General features: G+C 40.7%; 1 protein-coding gene across 1 annotated transcript in view; it reads right to left on the bottom strand.

Annotated features, from left to right (window-relative positions):
- Nucleotides 1-3,610: 3,610 nt before the first annotated feature.
- LOC114053709 (lymphocyte antigen 96-like) overlaps nt 3,611-26,262 on the bottom strand; it is a 90,348-nt gene continuing 67,696 nt past the window's right edge. Inside the window, exon 4 of the mRNA XM_027876839.1 lies at nt 3,611-4,234. Within this exon, the coding sequence (XP_027732640.1) occupies nt 4,182-4,234 (53 nt within the window). The 3' untranslated portion in view covers nt 3,611-4,181. The remainder of the gene's footprint in view (nt 4,235-26,262) is intronic.

The raw sequence follows: 26,262 nt of genomic DNA, 5'->3' as shown, positions 1-26,262 counted from the left end.
AAGGAAAAAACATTTCATTTCATAATGTCATTTGCTATGAATGATGTTTATGGAAAAACACTATTATAAATGAGTTTAAACGCTTAAACCTCTAAAACCTGAATTTTTAAAAAATTCAAGAGTGTATGTGGAGGTTTGTAGACATAGTATCTCATGTTTATGTGACAGTACAATGATACAAGATTTTTGTCTCCTTCATAGCCTATCCCCCAAATCAGCTCCCTGTTGAGAAACTCAGATAAGACAACGAAGATAAGGTTCTTTGTAGCCATAAACAACACTACACGTGTAAGCTGTTATTATTTCCCAAGCTGCTTTGTCATCATTGTAATTCTAGCAGTATGAAAATCACCATGACAAATCATTATTGCTTGGTGAATTAAGAAGTGAGTACAGGAAATATTCTTGATTCTTCTCTTTGCCTGTAGATGCTTTCCCAGAGCAGAAACACCCCAGATCCATACTTATCAGAATAAAGAATAAACCCAGAGATTTATTTACTAAACCTAAAATAGATCAAAAGAAGTATTTTTAGGTGGTAGCACATAAGCCCCCCCTAGAGGATGAATTTCAAAAGCACTATCCCACCAGGCTTACGTATGTGAAGCAAGCACATATATACATATATACATATATATGTATATGTATATGTATATATATACATATACATACACACACACACACACACACACACACACACACACACACACACACACACGAAGAATCTCCCCAGCCCAGGACCAGCAGATGATGAAATCTAACAGATTGGCTGGCATTCTCTCCCCCACTCTGGGTACTTGTCTCATGCAATCTGCTCCCACAGGGCTGAGACATTGCCTTGTTCTAAAAACATCAACCACACACACACACACACACACATACCACCTCCGATCCTGGAAACCAAAGAGACTGGAGTGCTCTAGGCTTCAGTAAACATTTGTTCTCTGAAGTTTTCTTAACTAAAGTTTTGAGCTTAACTCTATTGCACACAAAGAATGTACCAAATGCATAAGATTAGGAATGATTTTTCCCCATCATTTTCAATAATAGCTTTTCAATCATAGTCATTCCAAAGGATAGCTTTGGAAAGAGAGACCCCACCCTACCACTACCTCCACCACCACCAAATTTCTCAGGCCCTTAGATTTTTCACTAGTCTCAACTATCATTGGTAATAATAATAATAACTAACATTGCTCTGGCACTTTAAGAATTTCAAAATGAGTTATATACATTATCTTATTTGAGCATCACAACAGCCCTATAAGATAAATAGTGCAAATATTACAATCTCCATTTTAGAGAGGAGGAAACCGAGGCTCAGAGAGATTAAGTGATTTGTCTGTGGTCACACAACTAATGTTAGAGAGTATTTAAACTCAGGGTTCTCCTGACTCCCAAGTTCATCACTCTTGACTCATAGACCTACCCTCCAATTTACTCAAGCACTTCCATACACTCTGAATTCTAGACAATTTTTTTTTGTTCAGTTGTTTTCAGTCATTCAACTCTTTGTGACCCCATTTGGGGTTTTCTTGGCAAAGATACTAGAGGTTTACAAATGAAGAAATTTAGCAAACAGGATTAAGTGACTTGCCAGGGTCACACACCTAGTAATGTCTGAGGCCAGACTTTAATTCAGGTCTTCCTAAATCCAGTCACAGTGCTCTACCTGTGACTCTACCTCTATCCACTGCACTACCTATCTGCCCCTAGAAAAATATAGACAAAAAAGAAAAGAAAAGAAAAATATAGACTCCCACCATTTTTTATCTCCATGCCTTTGCTTCATCCTGATTCCTCCACCTGACATTCTCTGCTTCTCTCTGCCCAGCTCTACATATCCTATTCCTAAGGCCCAGCTTAGGAGCAGCTAGGCATTGCAGTAGATAGAGCGCCAGCCCTGAAATCAGGAAGATCTGAGTTCAAATCCAGCATCAGACACTACCTGGGTGACCCTGGGCAAGTCACTTAACCTATATTTGCCTTAATTCTTTATCTGTAAGATGGGAACACACTAGAGAAGGCAATGGCAAGCCACTCCAGTATCTTTGCCAAGAAAACCTCACGGACAAAGTCTATAGAGTCACATGGAGTCGTACACAACTGAACAATAATAACAAGGTCCAACTTAAATTGTCATTTCCTCCACAAAGCCTTCCCTGATTTCTCCTAGCAGTGGGTAGTCACGCTGTCTCAGCATAGTGCCTGGCACATTGCCAGCCGCTCATTACATGCCATCCAGCTCTAAGGATCTGGGTTCTTGAGAATCTCACCCTCAGCCTGATGACTGGTGCACACCCCACGGGCTGGAAGTACCAGGTAAGAGCTGGACACTGTCCACTTGTTCTGCTCTGCCTCTCCCTGTATAAGGCAGCACCACCTCATTGTCAAGGGGCGTGTGTAAATGTGTGGATTCACCCAAAGAAAACCTAGCTCTGAGCCCCTCACCTCCCCACCAAACTCTGCATTTGTCTTTAATTTACTATATACAGCGAGACCTAATTACGCGGCCTTGCCTCGTAGCATTTGCTCTCCACAGACCACACTGACAAACACGCTTGGAGACAGCATCTTGTGATACTGGCTTTGGAGGTTTTGTGTTTGTTTGGGGTTTGCGTGTTTTTTTTCTTTTTTAGCATAGAATGGATAAGCAAATCAACAATATAAGATAATCAGCACACAAAACAACAAAATTACTCTCAAGCATCTGTAAACCCACAACTTCCCTCAACCACAGAAGTCCACATAAGGCAGGAGTCTTAGGAGATGGACAGTCCGTGTCATCCCTCCAGGGTCACCAAGTCAGACGATATAGTCCTGCAGGAGGTTGAACTCACAATTCCAGCAGGACAGTGTCCTCTATGCCAACGCCTCACACCTTCTTACAAATAAATCCAAGAGAGTCTTAGAAAAATTATCAGAGAAAGTGGGATGATTTTTAATGATTGTAAAGTATATGATGGTTTAAAATTCTACCGGGCACTATAAGCGTGATGAGCAGAGAATTTGGAGTCCAAAGATGTGGGTTTGAGTCCCAGCTTCTCTTCTTACTACCTGTGTGATCTTGGACAAGTCATTGCCCTCTTTGGGGACCTAAATTTCTTCATTGGAAAAAAAATGAGGGTATTGAACTAGATAATCACCATTGTCCCTTCCAGCTCTGAAACCTATGATCTAAATTAGCATATTCACCTGTACTGAAAGCAGGGCCTCCCAGGCAGAGCCCGCTCCCATGTGTTACATAATAGACCAGGCAATACAAAGGTACAGCGCCACCTGCTGACCAGAAGCTAGAGCTACAATCTCAAATTCTGCTTAGCCTTTCCAGCCTTCTAGGGTACGATTTTGGAGCCTACTTTGATTTCATGTTTATAGAACTATGATTATTATAATTGATTTAATAGGAAAAAACAGAGATGAAAGTGTTCTGCCTCATTCAATTCTTTTAAAAATCATTCCTCTTGTAGTGACACTCTAGACCAGGGGTGGAGAACCTGCGGCCTCAATACCACATGTGGCCCTCTAGGTCCTCAAGTGCGATCCTTTGACTGAATCCAAACTTCACAGAACAAATCCCCTTAAGAGAAGGATTTGTTCTGTAAAACTTGGACTCAGTCAAAAAGCCACACCCAAGGACCTAGAAGGCCCTCGAGAGGCCCGTACAGGTTCCCCACTCCTGCCCTAGCTAGACTCACTCTCCCAGATCAAGGACAGGCACACCTTGTCCTCAGGGTTCTAGAGTACACCTAAGGGACTATGATTGTCTTTCTTCTGTGTTATTGTATAAAACCTTCATTCTAGAATGTTTGCCTACGTTAGCTACCAGTGATAAGCATTCAGTTTCATTTAACTGATCAACAGCAATTAGCTTTTTTGAAGGGATATTCACTAGGAAGATACAGCAAAGAACAGAAGTGTAAATTGTTTCCCACAACATCTGAGGGTACATTCTCCTCCATAGAACCTCAGTCCCTGGGAAGAATGGACTCAGACTTAACATCCAAGAATTATTTTTCACCGGACCAGGGTCACTGTCAATTGTGGCATGACCAATGGATGGGAGAATCTACATCTCTGTCACTGGTGGACCAGGTTTGTTTCTCCAATGGCTTGAAATTCCCATATGGCTCCTGGAAATTCCCATCATCTGCTCCAGCTCATAGACTTCTGATGACTTGTCATTCTGACCTTAAAAAGCTCACGAGGTCATAGCATCTCCAATCTCCTTCACCTAAAAGTAGGAAAGAATAAACGTAACAAAGACAAAAGCAACAGCAGAGCCATGAACTCTCAGTTTCATCAGGGCTCTGAGAGAGAGGGCCCAAGGCCTATCCCCCGCTTGGAACACCACAGCAGTTTGCTCTTCTTTCATGTCAGCTGGGCTAGAAAGAGACAGAGCCAAGAGATTTGCCCTTGCTGGCTAATGCCTTTTGAATGCAGCCTAGCTCTGAATCTAAGCCAATCCAAAAGGCCTCACTTAACCACATGATTAACAAACTGCAACCAGTTACAAAATGTCTGCACAAGGACTGGGCTCATTGGCCAGTCCTCCACTATACTCACACCTCTATAATATGGAACAATTTAAAGTATTAGATTTCTGCTTTTAAGCACTAAATTTCAAAAGCACTTTTCCTAAAGTTGATCGGGAGCAGGCTAAGGAGGGGACAAAGCATGTAACATGAGATGCTGTGTCTACAAACCATCAAGCATACATTTGAGTTTTTAAAAAGTATTCCTATTATTTAGTTTTTCAGAGGCTTAAATACTTAAAATAATCATTATTTACAATGATTACTGAATAAAATCCTTAGGCAAGCATTCAAGGCCTTCCACAATCTGACCCCACCCTACCTTCCTAACCCTATGTCATACTACTTACTCCCTTCTGCTCCTCGTACTCTGTGCTACAGCCAAATCCACTTACTTACCACTGCTAATTCATTTGCTTTACTTTCTCACATGCTCTTGTTTATAACATTCCTCAGGCCTAAAATTTCTCTTCCTCTTCAGCCCCCACATTCCATCTTGAAAGTTCACATCAAATACTTTTCTTAGGTGCTTTTTTCTCTCATATGTCCAATCTGTAAAGACCTTCCTGGCTATACAATGAATCAATAAATATTTATTAAATGCCTCCTATGTGACAGACACCATAACAAGCATGGAAACACAGATACAAAATTACGATATTCCCTGCCTTCAAGGAGTTTACATTCTTTTTTTTATTGTCGTTGTTGAAACACAATTATCAAAATATATTTTAAAAAGCCAAGTTCACAGACTCTAGGTTAAGAACCTCTGACAGATGAGGAAACTGAGACCCAGAGAGTGACCTTCCTAAGGTCACACAGATGTTAATTGGTTTCACGGAATCTGAACTCAGGTCATCTGACTCCAAACCCAGCACCCTTTGCACTGCAGAGATACCTCTGCCTGCTTCAAATCTGACCATGTGTACAGGTGTGATGAGCTTACTTTCATCAGCTGGTATTCTGTAGCGACAAAAAGTCTTCTGGTTAGCTTAGGAGCCAGAAGGCCCAATAACTCAGGAGTTGTTGAACCAGAGCTAAGTATGCATAGAAAAAGAACAATCCACTCTTGGCAATTTTTCTCTCCTTTCTTTCCATCTGAGGTAGAGGGAAGAATGGCCATGATTCTTTCACCTGGCTGAGGCAGCAGGTGATACTACAGGGCTAGAACTAAGGAGAAAGACTAGGACTGGAGATAGATATAGATAAATATGTCTATGCAGATATAGCCATGTAGAGAAATAGAGATGGGTAGATAGAACTACAGACACATACTTACATACACACACACACACACACACAAACTGTGGGTATACCTCAAGGTTCTGTCTTATGCCTACTCTCAGATAAAGATAGATAGATAGATGGCTAGATCTATATTACATACATACATACGTATATACATAGAGATAGTTATATCTCTATCTATAGATTTAATATACACATGCACATATACACATGTATATATACACATACATGTGCATTTTTCTTCATTAGAATGTAAACTCCTTGAAGGCAGGGAATACTGTCATTTTGTCTCTGTGTTCCCATATCTATCTATATCTGTCTGTCTATCTCTATCTGGGAGTCGACCCAGGATGTACCTTGAGGTACATCCACAGGTAATGGGAAGGATCTGGATGATGATCCAACAAAGGAGACTGAGAGTAGATAGACAGGTAGGAGGAGAACCAAGAGAAAGCAGAGTCATGAAAAATAAGAGAAGAGAGTATCAAGGAGGAGAGAGTGATCAATAGTGTCAAAAGCTACAAGGAGGTCAAGAAGGATGAGGATAGAAAATACCATTGGATTTGGCATTTAAGAGATTACTCATAATTTTGGAGAGAGCCTTTTCCTGACCTCTTGAACCCAAAGTCACCTCTCAGCCTGAACATGCCTATCTAGGAATAAATGGACATTTCATCTTAGATCTTAGATTTTATCTAAGATCAGGAAAGAATAAATACAAAAGAAATGGTCCAAACCTAGCCTCAGACTTGCTTAGGCAAGATAAACATTTTAGATTCCATTTGTTTATAGCCATCACCTGCCTTTCCTACACCTCATTGAAAGTTTTGGAGTTACATGATGCCACCAGAAAAGTCAAAGAAAGAGAAACCAAGCTGGAAACTGACTCTTCTTTTACTGACATAATACCCCACTCCCTTGCCACTATCACGGGCTGGAGAAAGACCAAGACACTATATAGGGTTTTCCACACCATAACAAAACACCAAGTCTGTTCAGTACTAGGATACCACATACTTAGAAGCAGGCCCCATATTTTCCATGTGGTCAATGAGAACCAGAAAGGACATCTTGAGCATTCTTCATGGCATGGCCCTTGTTACATTTTTATATCCCTAGCACCTTACACAGAGCCTGGCAAATAGTAGGCACTTAAAAATGCTTGTTTATTGATTATTGATTAGAATATCTCTTAGCTAACTTCCACCCAGTGATGATTGCCCATCCCCCCCCAAAAGAAAATCCTTAAACCTTAGGACTAGTTCTAGTAGTCAGGAACCTGTGAGAAATGATTTGAGGTCATTTAAAGGTTTTCAAGCCCCAAAATATTTCATTGAACTAATGAGAAAACAGGACTGCATCAGGAAGATGCTAAGGAATAATAAGGAAGTAGATGCCAGGCAGTGAAATCCACCAAACGGGATAGGCAGACTTCCAAAGGCTAGGCTACAGCAAGGCCTGCCTGGGTGACCAGAGAGGGAATAATGGGTTACTTGGGTTAAGGTCAGAGCTGCTTGCCTTTTCAGGCAGGAACCAGAAAAAGTTATAAGTATTGCAAACAAGGGCCTGATATTAGTACTCCAGCTGACCCCTGCTGGCACTGGAAAGAAATTTGTCTTACCTTTCATTCAGTGGGAAGGTTGGCAAAGCTTCACTAATTTTCCTGGAACTAAACAGTATTACTTGGAGAGGGGGGTTGGGGACAGAGGTGGAGAATCAAACTGGAACCTATTTAGGTTGTCAGTTTAATTGCCTGGTGATCAAGTCAGTCAATAAACATTTATTAAGCATCTACCAGGTGCCAGGTACTTTGCTAAGCTCTGGGGAATACAGATACAAATAAAAATAAAGGCATCCCTTGCCTTCAAGGAGCTTACAATCTAATAGGGAAAATAGAAGCTAAGAAGTAAGGACAGAGCTAGGAAGATAGGGTGAAAATGGGCGGGGATGGGAGTGGGGTGGGGGGAGGTGCTAGACAGAGACACAATGGAGAAATCCAAAGAAAGAAGTCCAAAAGCAGTATAGCTGGGGGGACATGGGGAGAGGACCATGCTGAGCCTTTTTCTTAAATAGAGTCCCTAGAGCCCATGGCCTTTCTCTCCAGTCAGAGGGTGCCATCAGAGGGGCAGAGAGAAGGTACCAATGAGATGTGAGTACCAGTCGGAATCAACCTTGTAAAGAAATATGAAAGGCAGGGGTTTGCATTTTCTCTAACAATAACAGCTAGCATCTATATAGCACTTCAAGGTTTACAAAGCACTTTACATAAGCTATCCCATTTGATGCTCACAAGAATCATAGAAGGTAGGTGCTATTATTATTCCCATTTTATAGGCAGGGAAACTGAAGGCAGCAGTGGTTAAGTGTCGGATCTAGCTAGTCTAGGTAGTCTTCCTGATAGAATCTACCTAAGTATTACTTATCTTCCTCTTTAACAAAAAAGCAGAGAGCAACTTAAGGAATTCTAACCAAAAAGGCTAGAATACTACCTCAGTGAAACTGGCTGTTTATGCTTTGAAATTGTTATGATACGATAAAGAAGAAATTCCTAACATTAAAAGCCCTCCCTGATCTAGCTCCACTTTCCCTTTCCACTGTACATTCTATAGTCCAGCTGTACTACATGATTAGCTGTTCACTTAACTCCTCTCGTTGTCTCTTACAATCTGCTTGCACTCACAGAGGTTCTTCATGTTTCTACCTCTGAAACCTTACTCTTTTTTCAAGGTCCAGCTCAGGTACCTGCTCTCCGTGAATTTGTCCTTGCGCTCTGGCCCTTTTCCAAGCTCAAAATTATCTCTCCCTTCTAAAATATCCTTAGAACACTTTGCTTGTGGGGAAAGAGGGAAGAGGGAGAGCATTGCTACCGTGCAGTACTAAGTGTTTTACATACATTATCTCATTTGATCTGCACAAAAATCCTGTGAGAAAGTGCTATGATAATACCCATTGTACAGCTGAAGAAGCTGAGGCAGACAGTGTGTAAGTGACTTGCCCAGGGTCATAGAGTTAGTAAGTGTCTGAAGATGGATTTGAACTCAGGTCTTCTGGACTCCAGGCTCAGAACTCTATCTACTGTACTACCTAACTGCCACTTCAACATTCTATCTTGTAGCACACTTCTTTTTTAACATTATATGAAATATCCTCCACAATGGACAATAAGTTTGGGTCCAGAACTGAATAGGAGGAAAAGAGAGAAATTTTAAAACATTTTTCAATGGCAGTGGACAGAGTACTGGGCCTGAATTCAGGAGGACCTGAGTTCAAATCCGGCCTCAGACACATAACACTTACTAGCTGTGTGACCCTGGGCAAGTCACTTAACCCCATTGCCTAAGCAAAAATAAATAAAGTTGCAGTTTAAAAAAAAAAAAAGCATTTTTCAATGCTCTCCCTGAAACAAAGGGCCATCTTTTTCATATGAATATTCTTCTGGTATTATACGGCTGCAAGTCATGGAACTCTACAATCTCTGAAACAATTCAGTTGAGAATCACCCAAAGTATAATGAAGAAGCATATAGTGGTCATGAAGAGGTCACTTTTGTTGTTGTTGTTCAGTTGTTTCAGTCATGTCTGACTCTTCATGACCCCATTTGGAGCTTTCTTGGCAAAGATAATGGAGTGGTTTGCCATTTCCTTCTCCAGCTTATTTTACAAATGAGGAAACTGAGACAAACAAGGTTAAGTGACTTGCCCGGAGTCACACAGCTAGTGTCTGAGTCCGGATTTGAACTCATGAAGAGGAGTCTTCGTGACTCCAGGCCCTAGCATTTTATCCACTGTGTCAGCTAACTGACCACAAAGAGGCCACAGCATATTACAAACAAGGAATTTAGATGGAGAAGCAATGTAAAGGATGTTTTCAAAGAATCATGTGAACAAAAAAGAAGATGAGCTGGCCACGTACAAAGAGAGAGGGATGGACAGCCTGCATGTACTACTGGTATCTGTGTGATATCAAAAGAATGTGAAGAAACACATGCGATAGACCTCCTGTGGCAAATTCATGGAAGGATATGACCAAGAGTAGTACAGGATGAGCAGACATGGATGAGTTGCGATCTTCATCTTTGGAGGGTATATCCACATTGATGAAAGTACAGGTCCATTTGAGTATCTTCTAAAGAAAAGTCTTCCTCCAATACTTTATAATGGTATGGAGGTGACCTTGGGTTCTTAAGGGCTATTACAGAGAATCATAAATTCCAGTAGGCCCTACCATGCCTGAATCTGTGATTTCATTGTTATAGGTAATTCTCATTAAGGAAATGTCTTCTACCAATGCAGACTGGCACTTCTCCTGCAACTTACAGTCTTGGAGGGTTTCCTAGGGCATCGAAGGTTAAAGGATTTCCCCAGGCTCACACAGCCAGCATGCTTGTGTTTGAAGTGGGACTTGTACCCTGGTCTTCCTGAATCAAAGGCCACCTCTGTCTCTACTAAACTCTACTGCCTCTCATATATTGCTCACTATATCTTAACAGACAGGAAATACCTGCTTACTGATGTAAGAGTCAAAGCAGAATCCAGTTGTCTGTTTGCTGTCAGACCATCACCTTCTCAGAGAAAAGGTTAAAATAGTATCACATTAAATGAAATTCAGACATTTCATCATGACTTCAGAAGAGTGAGAGCTATCAAAGAAAAAGGAAAAAGGATCATTGAAGCATTTTTCTAAAAAATTCACAGAAGACAACAGAAGGCCATAAATAATCACAGACAAATAGAACATCTTAGAAACATAAATGTTAATTTTTTTTTATATTTTAAGAAAAAAGCAAACTGTACAACGATTTACAGTTTCATATATAATCCTTTTCTGTTCTACTACAATTTTGGTGCTTTTAAATTTATTTATTTGGTGTTTTTCAATTTAAATTTTAAAATTAATTTTTTTTAAACTCTTAAAAGAAATGAACAGAAGAAAGGCTAGAAGAAAACACAAACAAGCAGGAAAGTTTTGAAAGCTGTGTGTTAAATTTATCATATATTTAAAAGGAAAAACAAAGCCTATGTAACAAAGATTCACAAGTTCATTTGTAAAACTCTTTTCCTGTTCTACTTTGCAAATTTTGGAAATTCTTATCTTATTTAATGTTTATTAAGTTCAGAATAAAAATAAATTAGATAGTTTAAAAGCAATTTTTAAAGGCAATTAAGGAGTATCCAGGAGGAGGATGAGAGCAATGTGAAGAAGAATTGAGTGGAGAGAGCATTTGGGAGGAGAGGGTAGTCAACAATGACAAATAATTCAGAGAAGCTGAAGAATTAGGATTGAGAAAGACCATTGAATCTGACAATTAAGAGATCATTCACTGGCAATTTTTGGAGTGAGCAATTTCAGTTGAATACTGAGGTCAGAAGGCAATTGCGGAAGATTTGGAAGCAAGTTAGAGAAAAGAAGTGGAAGCAACAAGTGTAGACAGCTTTTTCAAAGACTGGCTGAGACGGAGAGGATAGAAATAGGACAGAGACAGTAAAAATAGTGAAAGGATTTTTTTTGTTTTGTTTTGGGGTCTTGTTTTGTTTTTTTTAAGGACAGGAAGAAATATGAGTGTGTTTGTAGGCAGCAGAGAAGAAACCAGTTAACAGGGTGTGCAGACGGCAGTTGGGGATGATGGTGAAAACCTTCAGCAAAGAAGGCAGGATGGGGTGGAATCAAGGTACACATACAAGACTGGTGTTGGCAAGCAGAAGGGCAATCTCATGATCAGAGAAGGGAAGAAACGAGGGGAGAATGGAGGATGATGTCAAGCTGTTGAGAAATAATGACAAATGGCCTCGATTTTTCAGTAAAGTATGAGGTGAAGTACTCAACAGAGAGAGGAAGGGTTAGGGTTAGGGTTAGGGTTATTCCTTCCTCTCTCTGTTGAGAGTTCCCTTAAACCTATTCTTTCATCAAACTTCCTTCTATCTGAGGTACCGCCACTTACGTGATCTCTCATATTTATGTTCTTGTTGATATCTTTGACGCTTCTTCCCCAACTCTTTTAATATTCAATCAGAAAAGTTTCTGCACAAACAAAGCCAATGCAATCAGAAGGGAAGCAGAAAGCTGGGAAACAATTTTTATAGCCAATGTCTCTGATAAAGGCCTCATTTCTAAAATATATAAAAAACTGAGTCAAATTTATAAGAATATAAGTCATGCCCAATTGATAAGTGGTGAAAGGATATGAACAGGCAGTTTTCAGATGAAGAAATTAAAGCTATCTATAGTCATATAAAAAATGCTCTAAATCACTAATGATTAGAGAAATGCAAATCAAAACAAATCTAAGGTACTTACCACATCACACCTGTCAGATTGGCTAACATGACAAAACAGGAAAATGATAAATGTTGGAAAAGATGTGAGAAAATTGGAACACTAATGCATTGTTGGTGGAGTTGTGAACTGATCCAACCATTCTGGAGAACAATTTGAAACTTTGCCCAAAAAGCTATAAAACTGTGTATACCCTTTGACCCAGCAATACCACTTCTAGGTCTGTACCCCAAAGAGATCAAAAAGATGGGAAAAGGACCCACATGTACAAAAATATTTATAGCAGCTCTTTTTGTGGTCGCCAAGAATTGGAAATTGAGGGGATGCCCATCAATTGGGGAATGGCTGAACAAGTTGTGGTATATGAATGTAATGGAATACTATTGTGTTATACAAAATGATGAACAGGCAGACTTCAGAGAAACCTGGAAAGACTTACACGAAGTGATGCTGAGTGAAGCGAGCAGAATCAGAACGTTGTACACAGTAACAGCCACAACATGCGATGACCAACTTTCATAGACTTGGCTCTTCTCAACAATGTAGGGATCTAAGACAACTCCAAAAGACTCATGATGGAAAATGCTATCCACAGAGAAAGAACTATGGAATTTGAATGCAGATGGAAGCATACTATTTGATCTTATTTTTTCCCTTCTGTTTTTTTTGTTTGTTTGTTTCTTCTTTCTTGTGGTTCCTCCCATTGGTTCTCATTCTTCTTTACAATATGACTATTGTGTAAATGTGTTTAATATGAATGTATATGTAGAGCCTCTATCAGATTTCATGCTGTCTTGGGGAGGGGGAAAGGGAAGGGAAGGGGAGAAAATTGAAAACTCAAAAGCTTATGGAGGGGCAGCTAGGTGGCGCAGTGGATAGAGCACTGGTTCTGGAATCAGGAGGACCTAAGTTCAAATCTGATCTCAGACACATAAAAACTCACTAGCTATGTGACTATGGGCAAGTCGCTTGACCCCAATTGCCTCACTAAAAAAAAAAAAAAAAGCTTATGGAAGTGAATGTTGAAAACTAAAAATTAATTAATTAAAAATTTAAATAAAAACCAGCAACCAAGAAACTATCAGTCACTACTGAAAAAAAAAATCTAATCAGTTATCAAATGCAGTCAACTTTGCAACATCCTTGCCTCTCCATGCCTTCTTACTCTTCCACTTCCTAGGTTCTTTTTTTTAATATTTTATTTTTTCAATTACATGTAAAGCTAATTTTTAACATTCTTTTTTTAATTTTGAGTTTCAAATTTTCTTCCTCCCTCCTTTTCCCCCTCCCTAAAATGATAAGCAATTTGATATAGGTTACATATGTGCAATCATATAAAACATATTTCCATATTAGTTATGTTGTTAGAGAAGAAACAGACCAAAAGGGGGGAAAAAAACATGCCAAAAAAAAAAAGAAAAGAAAAGGAAGTGAAAAAAAAAATAGCATGCTTTGATCTAGAACCCAGAGCTTAGAGTCAAAAAGATCTGAGTTTGAATTTGGCCTCAGACATTCCTTAGCTATGACCCTGGGCAAGTCACTTAACCTCTTTGCCTCAGTTTCCTTATCTATAAAATGGGGATAATAAAAGCATCTACCACACAGGGTTATTGTGAAGATCAAAGGAATTATTATGTGTAAAGTACTATATAAGTACCAGCTATCATCATCATTGGGGGTAGCTAGATGGCTCAGTGGTTAGAACCCTTGGCCTGGTGTCAGGAGAATCTGAGTTCAAATCCAGCTTCAGACTATTAGCTGTGTGACCCTGGGCAGATCACTTAACCTCTGTTTGCCAAGAAAACAGTATGATGTGTGGAATCATGAAGAATCAGACACAACTCGACAATAATCACCATCCTTAGGGTGAATAACCTTATATTACCTCCAGTCCTTTGCACAGAGTACTTATTGTAGGTTCTTAATAAATGTTCATTGTATCATGTTGTGTTGTTTTCTGACTTCTAGGGTTCATTTCCCAATACCTATTGCTTCTCTTACATGATCTGCCCAAGATCACAGGTGAAAAAAAAATAGCAAAGCTAAGATTCAAACCTAGATTTTTTGGCTCCCTGTCCTAGATCACATCCTTACTGCTATTTGATAGTATCTATTTAACAAAAATGATATCTTCATCATTCAGTTCTGAGTCTACAAGAGCCTGCTAAAATCCTACAGAAATGCATCCTGAATGATCACATCTATATCCCTGTGACTCTGAAACAAGAACATCTCCAAAGAAGCTCAGTATTTATTTCTTTCCGAAAACCAGTTTCATGTAGTCATTGAAAGAATTTTCCCTTCCCTCCTCAGGCCTTTGCCTCTAGCCTAAATTGGCCCTCTACAAATAATTAGGCAACAGGGGCATGGGGATTTATACTGACTACAGGGAAGGGCCAGTGGGTGCCGGCAGAGTGCCAAAGAGCTAGCTACACGCTGGTGGTAATCCATGCTAGGAACTGAATAACATGCTTTTAGAAAAAGGCCTTATCCTGAATTGCCCCCATCCAACTGCCTTCTGTCCTTCACTTGAACTAGCTAAGCTGGGATCATTACACCGGCTGCCGCCTCCTGGCCAATCACAGCTCTTTTGCATTGTTTAGCTGGCAATTCCCCATTCATCTATCCATCACCATGTCTGTCACCTGTGGCTACTACGTTGTCGGGGAGTACCCAGGTACAAGACGTGACCTCTGCCTCCAGGAGCCTCATACACGCCTGATGAAACAAAATAAACAATTACTGGCATACTATCTTAACAAAACATCAGGAAATCAAAGAAAAAAGACACTGATGTCATTGGGAATTTTACAGAGAATGTAAACGGACCTGGACCTTAAATGGCAGCTGTGACATAGATAAACAGGGGGAAGAAATGGAGGGAGAGCATTGTTTGAGAGAGAGGCTAGTGCACCAGGCACACAGCCTGGCTTATGGGTAAAGATTTACAAAGATCCATAGAAGCCTAAAAAGAGAGGGGGCTGGTAAAAATCAATAAAGAATAGAGGTTATGCATTGCCCAGCCCTTCCCTTCTTGAGCTGCTTGAGGGGCAATCTAGTATAATAAGGCACCAGACCGGCTACTGACAATTATTAACTATGTGACTAGGGCAAATCACTTAAATCCTCTGAGCCCCAGTTTCCTTAGCTGTAAAATGGGAATAATAATAATACCTATAGCAGCTCGATGGCACAGCAGATAGAGTGTTGGGTCTGGAGTTAGGAAGATTCCTCTTCCTGAGTTCAAATCTGGCCTCAGACACTTACTAACTGTGTGACCCTGGGCAAGCCATTTAATCCTGTTTGCCTCAGTTTCCTCATCTGTAAAATGAGCTGGAGAAGGAAATGGCAAACCACTCCAGTATCTTCGCCAAGAAAACCCCAAATGAGGTACGAAGAGTTGGACACAACTAAGCAACAACAACACATATCTCAGGACTGTTAGGAGGATAAAGTGAAATAGAAATGCTTTATAAACCTTAAAGACCAATACAAGGTGTCCCAAAACTCTTAGTGCAGTTTTAAACTTTGATAGCTTTTTGAGCTATTTCTTCTTTGCTTTGGTTTTTTTAGGCAATTGGGGTTAAGTGACTTACCCAGGGTCATATAGCCAGTAAGTATCAAGTGTTTGGTCTGAGGTTGGATTTGAACTCAGGTCCTCCTGACTTCAGGACCAGTGCTCTATCCACTGTGCCACCTCACTGCCCCTTGAGCTATTTCTAATAGCTTAATAGTACACTAAGAGTTTTCAGACACCCTGTATCAGTAAATGCCAGGTATTGTTAACTTGTTGGAAAAGAGATTAATATGAAAGAAGCAAAAAAGGAAATATGCTCTTTAAGTCTTAGATACATACTTAGATCTTGGACAGACTGAACGGATCTGAAAGTCTCTCCACCTGAGTAATATAAAAAGTAGGTTAAACCCCATGCAAAGGATCGATGGTGGAGCTATTGATATTGTCAGGACCCATCAAAGCTCATTTGAGTTTGAACAATGACTGCCCAGTCTGCTGGCTTTTTACACTCACCCAGCTGCTCAATGGGCGTTGATAAAGTACCATCCACTTTTCATAGATTGCCACTTATGCTATCATCTAATTCTCCTGCATAGACCTAGCAGTTTCAGATTGGTTTTCCAGGGAGACTTCAATAGCTCTCACCACCTAACTTTGCAAGGATTCCTAAGAAGCTATTAGTTTATGCATGAGCTTCTTTTCCCCAGAAGTATGAGATATTCCCCCCAAGTGGAAAGGATTTAAATTGGAAAGACACAGGGCCTCTGCACTGAACGGCAGTTGATTGGCTTTGGAAAGCAAACTGAAAACATTTGTTTCCCCATCCTCATTCCTCTTTCCATTTCAATCAAAATGCTTTCAACCAAAGCTTTCTTCTAAGTCAAGGGGGAGAAAACGACTAAGCATGAGCAAACTAGTCCTGCTGCAATGAGTCACCATGGACTTTTGACTATTTCCTAGTCTGAACTGAAGCTGACCGCTTTTTAAGCTCTGGGTGGTGAGGGTGAAGTCAAGGGCCCCTGACTTTCCCAGATGAACCAAAAAGCCGGGACCCATTCTGGTGGATCTCTGGTTCTGGCTGAGCGGAAGCAGCAGTAGTGGCTCTGGGTTCTGGGTGGATGATCTGGGCTCCCGGGCAGAGAACCTCAGGAAAGAGATGTCCGAGTAAGGACACAGAAGCATTGCCCTTTCTGCCTGTGCTCAAAGTGCTCTACTTCCAGGAATGGTGTTTTAGGACCCTCAATGTCAATCAGTTCTGTGACTGCAAACTTTAGGAAGGTGGAATTGTTGAAGAGCTTTAGCAGTCTCTAAACTAGAGCTGACCTTACCTACAGGCAAAAGAAGGTAACTTTTAGAAAGTCAACACAGTTCAGTGGAAAGAGTTTGGAGTCAGAGCATCTGGGTTTGAATCTTTATTCTGCTCTCTATTACATTGGGCAAGTCACTTAACTTTTCTGAGCCTCAGTTTCCTCATATATAAACAAAATGATGGAATTAGGCCAAATGATCTCCAAGGTCCCTTCAGTTCTAAACTTGATGGAGCACTTATAGGGTATGGTTCAAGATGTGAGAGGGGAAGGAACACATTGTAATGGAAAGAGGACTATCTCTATAGTCAAAGGACATAGGTTCAAACTCTACCTCTGAGATTTACTACCTGCATTAATCTTAGGCAAGTCACAACTTCCTTAGGCTCCAGGGTCCTCATCTTTAAAGTGAAGGGGTTGAAGTGGATGGCTTCTGAGATCCCTTTCTCTTCTAAATCTATAATCCCTCCAAGCATCCTCAAATCTCTTCCATTTGTTGGTGTGCTACCTGAAATTCATCAAAAGAGCTTCATCCTTTTAATTTAGATATTTGGTCCCTGTTTGTGTTAATCTCCCAGAAGAATTTGCATTTTAAGTTGCTATGAGTCATTTTCACATTAGTATGAATAAGTTCCTTCTCCAGAGAAGATTTTGAGACAGAGAGACTCCAGGGACAATGAGTTGAAAAGGATAGAACTGTTATACCAAGAGGAGTAAAAAACTTTACATTTTTGCTCAGTTCCCACATTGCATGCTGGTACACAGACCATAGGCAACTATGGATGCAGGATTTGGGGAATTAGAAACAACTTCACACAGGCGGCACTTAGGACTAAATCCATTCCTGGAAATTGACACAAGTTGAAGCAAATTGATGCTACAAAATGCTAGCAAATGAGATGCAACCCAACCAGCAAGAAAACAAGAAGTAAGTAAAGGGGAAGGTAAAGCAACATGGGCCGCCAGGTCTACTGATCTTGCCAGAAAAGGATCAGGTTGGCAACAATCTAATTATTACACCATACTTGAAGGACTTGTGATTTTATTGCCTTAGATACTCATTCCACTGACTCTAAACCTCTCTTTACCTTGGGCTACAGTCTTTAACAGTTCCCAAAGGAAACTGTGGGAGCCAAGTAACTCCCACAGAAAGAAGAGAAAAGCATTTCAAGCAACTAGGAGATATGAGTTACCCCTTTTCTACATGTACTTCCTAAATTTGATCCCACTTTCCCCAAGACTCTGTATATACTTGTAGGAGAATGTGTCACAAACTTGGGGGAGATGTTTTATACCAACAATACCACTTTAGTAAATATTCCTTGCTAAAAGTTAATTAAGACTGAATGACTAATATCAAAAATAATGGTGGTTGTCCTTCATTTTCAGAGGACCAAAAGGACATTACTGTGCTAAAGTCAAGTTTTAGTGTGTCCAACTATGGCTGATCAGAATAATAAGAGCTCAGAATGTTCTACCACAGGTCAGGCACAAAGAGTCCATTTGAACCTTTGGGGTGGATTCTCTAGATTTGTGCATTTTTAGATTCTCTTGAGCTATTTCAGTTCTGCTTCCCTCATAGAACACAGCACCTTGGTGGTCCTGTGACAGTGTCTCCCATGTCATACAATCAATTCCAGAGTTCTTAAGAGAAACCTTGAGGGTGTCCTTGCATTGCTTCTTCTGACCACCATGTGAACTTGCTCAAAGTTCAAAAATACCAAAAATAATAATTGAAAGAAGCACAACAGTGGGGGGATGGTGGTGCTCTTTGAGCTATAACATTGGGGAGATATCCTGCAACCTGGAATGCTAAGAAAACATAGCGCCAAGCTTTAGGGACCCAACCTGCCAGTGACAGTGAAAGTCAAATACTTGAGCTGAATTTTGAAAGAGATTAGGTGAGGAGGGAGATATTTCATGCATTTCAGGCATGAACTGATAGTATGGAGAGGCCCAGAGATGAGGTGTGAAAGCAACAAGTGGGTTGATGTTATTGGCTCTTAGACTGCAGTAAGGGGATAATGTAAAACAAGAATGGAAGGCAGGTGGAGACCAGGCTGGAAAGGCTTTAAAAATCAGATGGGGGAAAAAAATTAAATGGAGGAGTTTGTAGTTGATCCTGAAGGCAAAAAGTCATCAGGATATATTAAGTAGGGTGTGGTCATTGAGACAGAGAGAGAGAGAGAGAGAGAGAGAGAGTTAAAGCAGCTAGATGGCTTTGTGGATTGAGTGCTGGAACTTAGAGTCAAGAGTTCAAATTCTGCCTCAAACACTCACTAGCTGTGGGACCCCAGACAAGTCACCTGACCTCTCAGTCTCAATTTCCTCATCTTAAAATGGAGATAATAACTTGCAGGGGCAGCTAAGTGCCCCTGGTCCTAGAGTCAAGAGGACCTGAGTTTAAATCTGGCCTCAGACATTTGACACTTACTAGCTATGTGACTCAGGGCAAATCACTTAACCCCATTGCCTAGCAAAAAATAATAACTTGTCAGTCACAGGGTTGTTTTGAGCATCAAATGAGATGATATATAGTAAGTACTTTTTTGTGAGCCTTAAAGTGCTATGTTTTCAGTCTTCTTGGCAAAGATACTGGAGTGGTTTGCCATTTCCTTCTCCAGCTCATTTTACAGATGAGAAAACTGAGGCAAACAGGGTTCGGTGACTTGTACAGGATCACTCAGCTAGTGTTTGAAGCCAGATTGAACTTTGGAAGATGAGTCTTCCTGGATCCATGTCCAGCGCTCTATCTACTGCACCACCAGCCTCAAAGTGCTATGTGAATGTTAGCTATTATTCCTTGAGCCAGATTAAAAGGCTATGCAAGAGTCCAGGTGGGAGACACACAGGTATGAGGCTCCATGTCCCAGTGAAACATTAGAAGAAGATTTTGTGGAGAATCTACCGTTTCTACCTAAAACAAAATATATAACCAATGTGGGAAAACCAAGGGGGTAAGAGGAGACCAGGAAACCGGATGAACTATAAGCAAACTGTGTGGGCAATGACTCTGATCTGGGGAAGCTCTTTTTGAGGGCCCTTCCTCTTTTGTCTAGAGAAGTCACATAGCTCTTTAGCTAAGTCTGAGATAATGAGAACGGAAGAACTTAAGAGAGCCAAATTCATTCACAGGTGCCAAGAAGAAAAAGACTAATGGGTCTAGGAGGATCTAAAACCACATCAACCGAGATGGGGCCTTTGCAGCTTCCTGCTAGCGACTTTCAACTAAATGGTAAGAGTAAAGAGCAAAATGAGAAATCAGTTCGATCTCTTTGGTCATGCAGATGTAAGGGAAGAAAGCGGGCAACAAGAGGAGAGTGAGGAAAAAATTAGTAGATTTGTGGGGGAACATAGACTATTGTGTCCCCCAAAAGTTATCTCCGTCCCCCACCAATCCAAAAAATCAAAGCCAAAAATCCAGATATGCTTCCAGAATATCGTGTGCTTATCTAAATCCTGATTCTGAGCCTTTTCAGGATTTCTTTCCACATCATTACATGAGATTAGTCACATAATTATTTCCAAAGTCTAGTTCCTGGCACTTCCATGACTCAGCTCAGAAGGGGTGGAGATGGGGGAGGGGGAATGGTGTGAGGATCTCATTTGGAAACCACATCGAGGCTCAGTTTATTTTCTGACATTCTTTTCTCTAGATTACTTAAGACTCTCACTAACCATGTCCACAAACAAGAAAAAGAGTTCCTGATGAGGCATCGGGGATTTGGGAATAAATAAAAGTCATTCTGGCAGAATACAGTATTCCATTCAAAAGGCATTAAAACACAGTTTTTCTTCCAGCTCATTCAAAGGACCTCCTTAATGCCCCAGACAGCTCCACACAGCTGGCACTGCAGCCTGTGGAGGTCTTGGCTGGGTTTCAAGTGCTGTGTTTTCCCACAGATACACGGTTCCTGTACAATGTTTTCAATATAATTGTCAGCAAGATCGGTTCCCATCAGCTGAGGTGCAGGAGCCTTCCTCCCCTTCCTCCACTCTGCATTGCACAAGGGCATTCCTGCCCTGGATCCCTTCCCTTGCCCCTGTATTCTACCTCTTCCTTCCCACCCTGCCCCATTCTCAGTTGCAATATCAAACTGCCTAGCGAGTGGCAGCTAGTTGGTACAGTGGACAGTGCTCCAACTTTGGAGTCAGGAGGACCTGAGTTCAAATGTGACCTCAGACACTTGACACTTACTAGCTGTGTGACCCTGGGCAAGTCACTTAACCCCAATTGGCTCACGAAAAAAAAAAAAAACCAAGCAACAACTGCCTAGTGTGCAGGTGTACAGAATTATGTTCTCCCAATCACATCTTTTTTTAGGATCTGCTTTTAAGAATCCAGTGCCCCCTCGTACTAAGTATATCTAGTGATTTGTATAGCCATTGTTAGCATTGACTGGAGACAGATCGTCCTTATGAAAGTACAATGGAACAACTCCCCTCCCCCACCCTTAAACAAAATTTTAAAAATAAACAATCATGGAAGAACAAATTTTATTTTAACTTATCTAGAGGTCTTGGAATTCTCTCTTTGGTAACCTGTTATCTCTGGCCTCAGAAAACCAAGAGAGAAGTCATTCCGAATAAGAAAACCACAGAGGTTGATTAATTATAGTCCATAGCGCAATATCCTCCAAGCCTGGACTTACATGGACAAGGTTCAGTCGTGGGGGTTACCCCGCCCCCAAAAACCAATATTTCTTTTTGACTCATCTGCCTCCACCTAGCATTGTTTCTGAGAAATCTCAGATTATAATTTGAATAGAGCGCATGCACAAGTCCCCACAGATGTGGATGAAAAGATCCCCAGGTCCTATACTGAAGGCAGTAACGCCTGTCAGGTTCAAAAAGCCTTTTATTCCACCACACAGAATATGCTAAAACACAAATTATTTATAGTAGCCCAAATGTATTCGATACAATTCTCTTTCTCTAGTCCTTCCTACCTTTTCTGAGAGTCTTTTAATCTTCAGACTCAGCTCCAGCCTATGATTTAGAATTCATTTAGAAGATGAATAAAATTGGAGCAGCTAGCAAGAAAGCATCCTGACATTTTGGTGTGTCCTTCTTTCACCCCAGAGAACCATCCAGACATCTCTCCTCGTGATATTACCCCAAGGACTCAGAGAGGACTAGGAGTGAGGCACACTTGAGGCTGCTAGACAAGCTACCCTCTTCCTACTGGACCTGCACCATCTGAATAACCCACAGTAAAAACCAAGGGCAAAGCCCTAGTCTTTGCTCTTCCATAACACAGCTGAGGTGCCTCTGCTGTTCCTCCAGCTTCTAGGACTACAGTGAACAATCCTCTTTTCTCTCCAAGAGGACAAAAAAATGACATTGCCCAAGAGATGCCCTTCCATCTCTAGAAGGATCAATCAATCAATAAGCATTTATTACAATGTTCTGGGCCCCATTCTAAGTGCTGGGGATACAAGTACAAAAAAATGAAACAATGAGCTTACATTCTAATGGAAGAGAAAAGTACAGATGCAAATATATGTACATTTATGTGCATATATATATATAAAATTAATAGAAAGTTAACACATACACATTTGGTCAAAGTAGCTAAATATAATGTAGTTTGGGAGGAGAGAATAATAGTCGTGGGAGGGGATCAGAAAAGGTCTCATACAGAATATAATGGCCAAGCTGCATCTTAAAGGCAGAGGGGGTCTCTCTAAGGTAGGGTTAAGGACAGAGTTCAGTCCAGCAATGGGGGACAGCTATTGCTAAGATATGGTAGATGGAGTGTGTGTGTGTGTGTGAGTGTGTGTGCGTGTGTGTGCGTGTGTGTGTGTGTGTGTGTGCAAGAGCGTGTGTTTACCAGAGAGAAGGTCACTTTGTCTGGATTGTAATGTTTGGGAGAGGAAATAACGTCCAGAGAGTCTAGAAAGATAAGTTGGGGCCAGATTTTCTAATGATTTAAAAGCAAAAAAAAAAAAAAAGTTTTTGTTTTATCCTAGAGGCAATAAGAAGCCAACAGAATTTATTGAATATTGGAGTGACGTGGTCAGATTTATGCCTCAGGAAAATTCCTTTGTTAGCAATGTGTAGGATGGACAGGACTGGTTAGAGACCTAAGACCCGGAGGCCAATTAGGAGAGAATGATATATCCAGGAAGATAGAATAGCCAATAATGCCAAATACTTCAGATAGAAGAATTAGCATCAAGAAAAGACCATCAGATTTGGCAATGAAGAGATCATTGATAATTTTGGAGACAGCAATTTCAGTTGAATAATAAGACCCAGAAGCCAATCCTGGAACTCTCAAACTTGGGATTAAAAGTGATATAACCCTGAGGAAATCCCCCTTTTTCCATTAGAAGCCTGGTCAAGAACTTCCATCTCCTCTAACAAGGGGCTAGATAGAGCTCAGGAACTTTTCATTCTCTTCCAGAAAACTGAGATTCACAAACTCTCACCATTCAGACCAAATAGTTCCTTTCTCTACAGTTGATCTTTTTCAAGCTGATAACATGTGCCATTGTCGCTCCAAGGTTGAAACTCAGGAATTTTTCTCTCTGATGGTATGGGCAAAAGGACATGGAGCTCCTGTATATATCTCTGCCCTAAGTAAGGTCTTCCCTGATCCTCTCTACCCAAGACCCAAATTTGCCTTCCTGCACTCTAGTCCATTCTCCAAAGAGAAAAAAAAATGAAGGGAAGGGAAGCCAGGCCTATGATTGAAGACTTTTTTGTAGATCAGCACAATAGTTTTGCTTCTCCCATAACAGCCCATCCCACTATTTTTGCAACAGTAAGTTCATTCCCTATTGCTCCGCACAGAATAGGTCAAATGGGCATGTCTAAATCCTTGATAGGAAGATGCAAAGTGCCCCCCAAAAGACTCACTAACTGATAAACTTATCAAGTTGACCAAGGAATATCCTAGATCAACCCACTGTGCTCTCCTCTTATTAGATATTTGTAGCCCCTGAAAACCAAATGAGTGTACTATTGGGTGCACTTAATATCCCCAATTTTGGATAGTTCTCTGAGGATCAGGGAAGTCTCTATTATCAGGAAATTTATTCATTGTAGCAATTGCCCCCAGTCCTGAATGCCCAGTGCTTTATACCTTGTCCCCCACCCTAAGAGTCCACAGGAGTAACCATAATTAATAGTTATTAGACTATTCCAGGAATAACAATCATTCATGAAGCTCCCTAACTCCCAAAGTTGGGTAACCCCTGCTCTTGCATTTACCTTTGTATCTCATACCTACCTTGGTGTTTGCAAGGTTCTGTCTCAAACTCATCTGCTTACCAAAAATAGAATAATGTCAAAATAAAACAACTGACCACAAAAATAAGATGGAAAAAAGGAAAAGAAAAAAAAAAATTCCCTTCCCCACAAAGGATAAAAATCTCAAGGTTTTTAGAAAGTCCAGCAATCTTCTTGCACCAGCAGCCAATAGGAATCTCCTACAATCCCTTTAAAAATCACTCATGTGACACAATCTTGAGAGAGGGCAACACCATCCTCCTGGTCCCTCAGGCTCCCAACCTAGGAGTCCTCCTGGACTCCTCACTATCTCTCCCCTCCCCCTCCTCATACATCCAATTTGTTGCCAAGATTTGTTGATTTCCCCTTTGCAACATCTCTCCAATATGCCCCCTTCTCTCCTCTGACACTGCCATCACTCTAGTGCAGGCCCTCATCATATCATGCTTATATTATTACAATAGCCTGCTGGTGGGTCTGTCTGCCTCAAGTCTCTCCCCTCTCCAGTCCATCCCTCATTCAGCCACCAAAGTGATTTTCCTAAAGTCTCTGTCTGACCATGTCACCAAATACAAAATGCTCTGGAATTCAAAGCCCTTCATAACCTAGCCCTCTCCTGCCTTTCCAGCCAAGTACACTTCAGTCCAGTGACACTGACTGCCTGACTGTTCCACAAGCAAGACATTCCATCTCTGACTCCAGCCATTTTCTCTGGTCATCCCTTATGCCTAGAATGTTCCCCCTTCTCAACTCTGCCTGCTGACCTCCCTGACTTTCTTTAAATCCCAGCTAAAATCCCATCTTTTACAGAAAGCCTTTCCCAACCCCTCTTAATTCTAGTGCCTTTCATCTTTTAGTTACTTCCTATTTATCCTATGTGTGTGTATAGACACACAAGATAAATAGGAAGATATAAGTATATATACATACACACATACATACACACACACATACATATATGTTGGATTGTAAGCTCCTTGAGGGCAGAAACTGTCTTTTGCATTTTTTTGTATACCCAGCACTTAGCACAGTGCCTGGCACACAGTAGGTGCTTAATAAATGTTTTAGTAATAATTAAAAATAACTGATTCAGTCTCTCCAGAGTTGTTCTAAGTCACGTCATACTAGAGACAAGGAGTAAGATCTGCTTTTAAAGAAATAATAATAATAATAAATCAAAAATCCAGGATAAGCCCCTGAGATCTTACCCAGAGCTTCGGATGCTGAGGCAAAGATTATATAGTTATTCTCCCCAGATGCTATGGATTGTCATAAATTCTTTGAACCCTTCCAGAAGGGAGAAATTGTTAGAGGCTCTGCCAAATGTTCTCAAACCATAAGCTAACCTTACTGCAGCACTGAAGTATAGCTATTTATCCAATCATATCCAAAATGCCCTTTCTTTCCCAGCTTTCTTCCCAGCTTTCCTAGTTTTACCTACTTAGAAATCCTCTGAGTACTTATCATGAAAATCCTCTGAATTCTTTCAAAGCATAGCTCCAACAACAAGTTGTGGACATAACTTGATCACAACTATGCTAATTCATCCAATGAATGTTTACTCCAGAGGCAGCAATGTTGCCATGGATGGAGAGCCAAGCAAAGAGTCAAGAAGTCCTCAATTCAAGTCCTGCCTCTTACACACACTGGCTCTATGACTCTGGATGAGTCATTTATCTTTTCAATGCCCTGAGACAACTCCCTAAGACTACAATAAGCCACAGAACAAGTTCACAATCTGCATTTAGAAGGAGTTTCCACCATCTGGAGTCCTTTATGTCAAAGAAAAAACACATATTTCCTTTCCTCCAACCTCCCCTTCATTATGTATGTTTATATGTACATATACATATATATTTATGTGTGTTATCTACATATGTAAAACATGCATGTAATATACATGTGTATATATACACAAATCCAGCCACAGACACTTACTAGCAGTGTGACCCTGAGCAAGTTACTTAACTCTGTTTGCCTCAGTTCCTCATCTGCAAAACGAGCTGGAAAGGGGCAGCTAGGTGGCACAGTGGATAGAGCACAAGCCCTGGAGTCAAGAGGACCTGAGTTCAAATCTAGGCTTAGACACTTGACATTTACTAGCTGTGTGACCCTGGGCAAGTCGTGTAACCTGATTGCCTCACCC

This window comes from Vombatus ursinus, unplaced genomic scaffold, assembly GCF_900497805.2.
Source record: "Vombatus ursinus unplaced genomic scaffold, bare-nosed wombat genome assembly UNPS02014812.1, whole genome shotgun sequence".
Classification (NCBI taxonomy): Eukaryota; Metazoa; Chordata; class Mammalia; order Diprotodontia; family Vombatidae; genus Vombatus; species Vombatus ursinus.
This window is presented reverse-complemented; position numbering and strand designations above follow the sequence as displayed.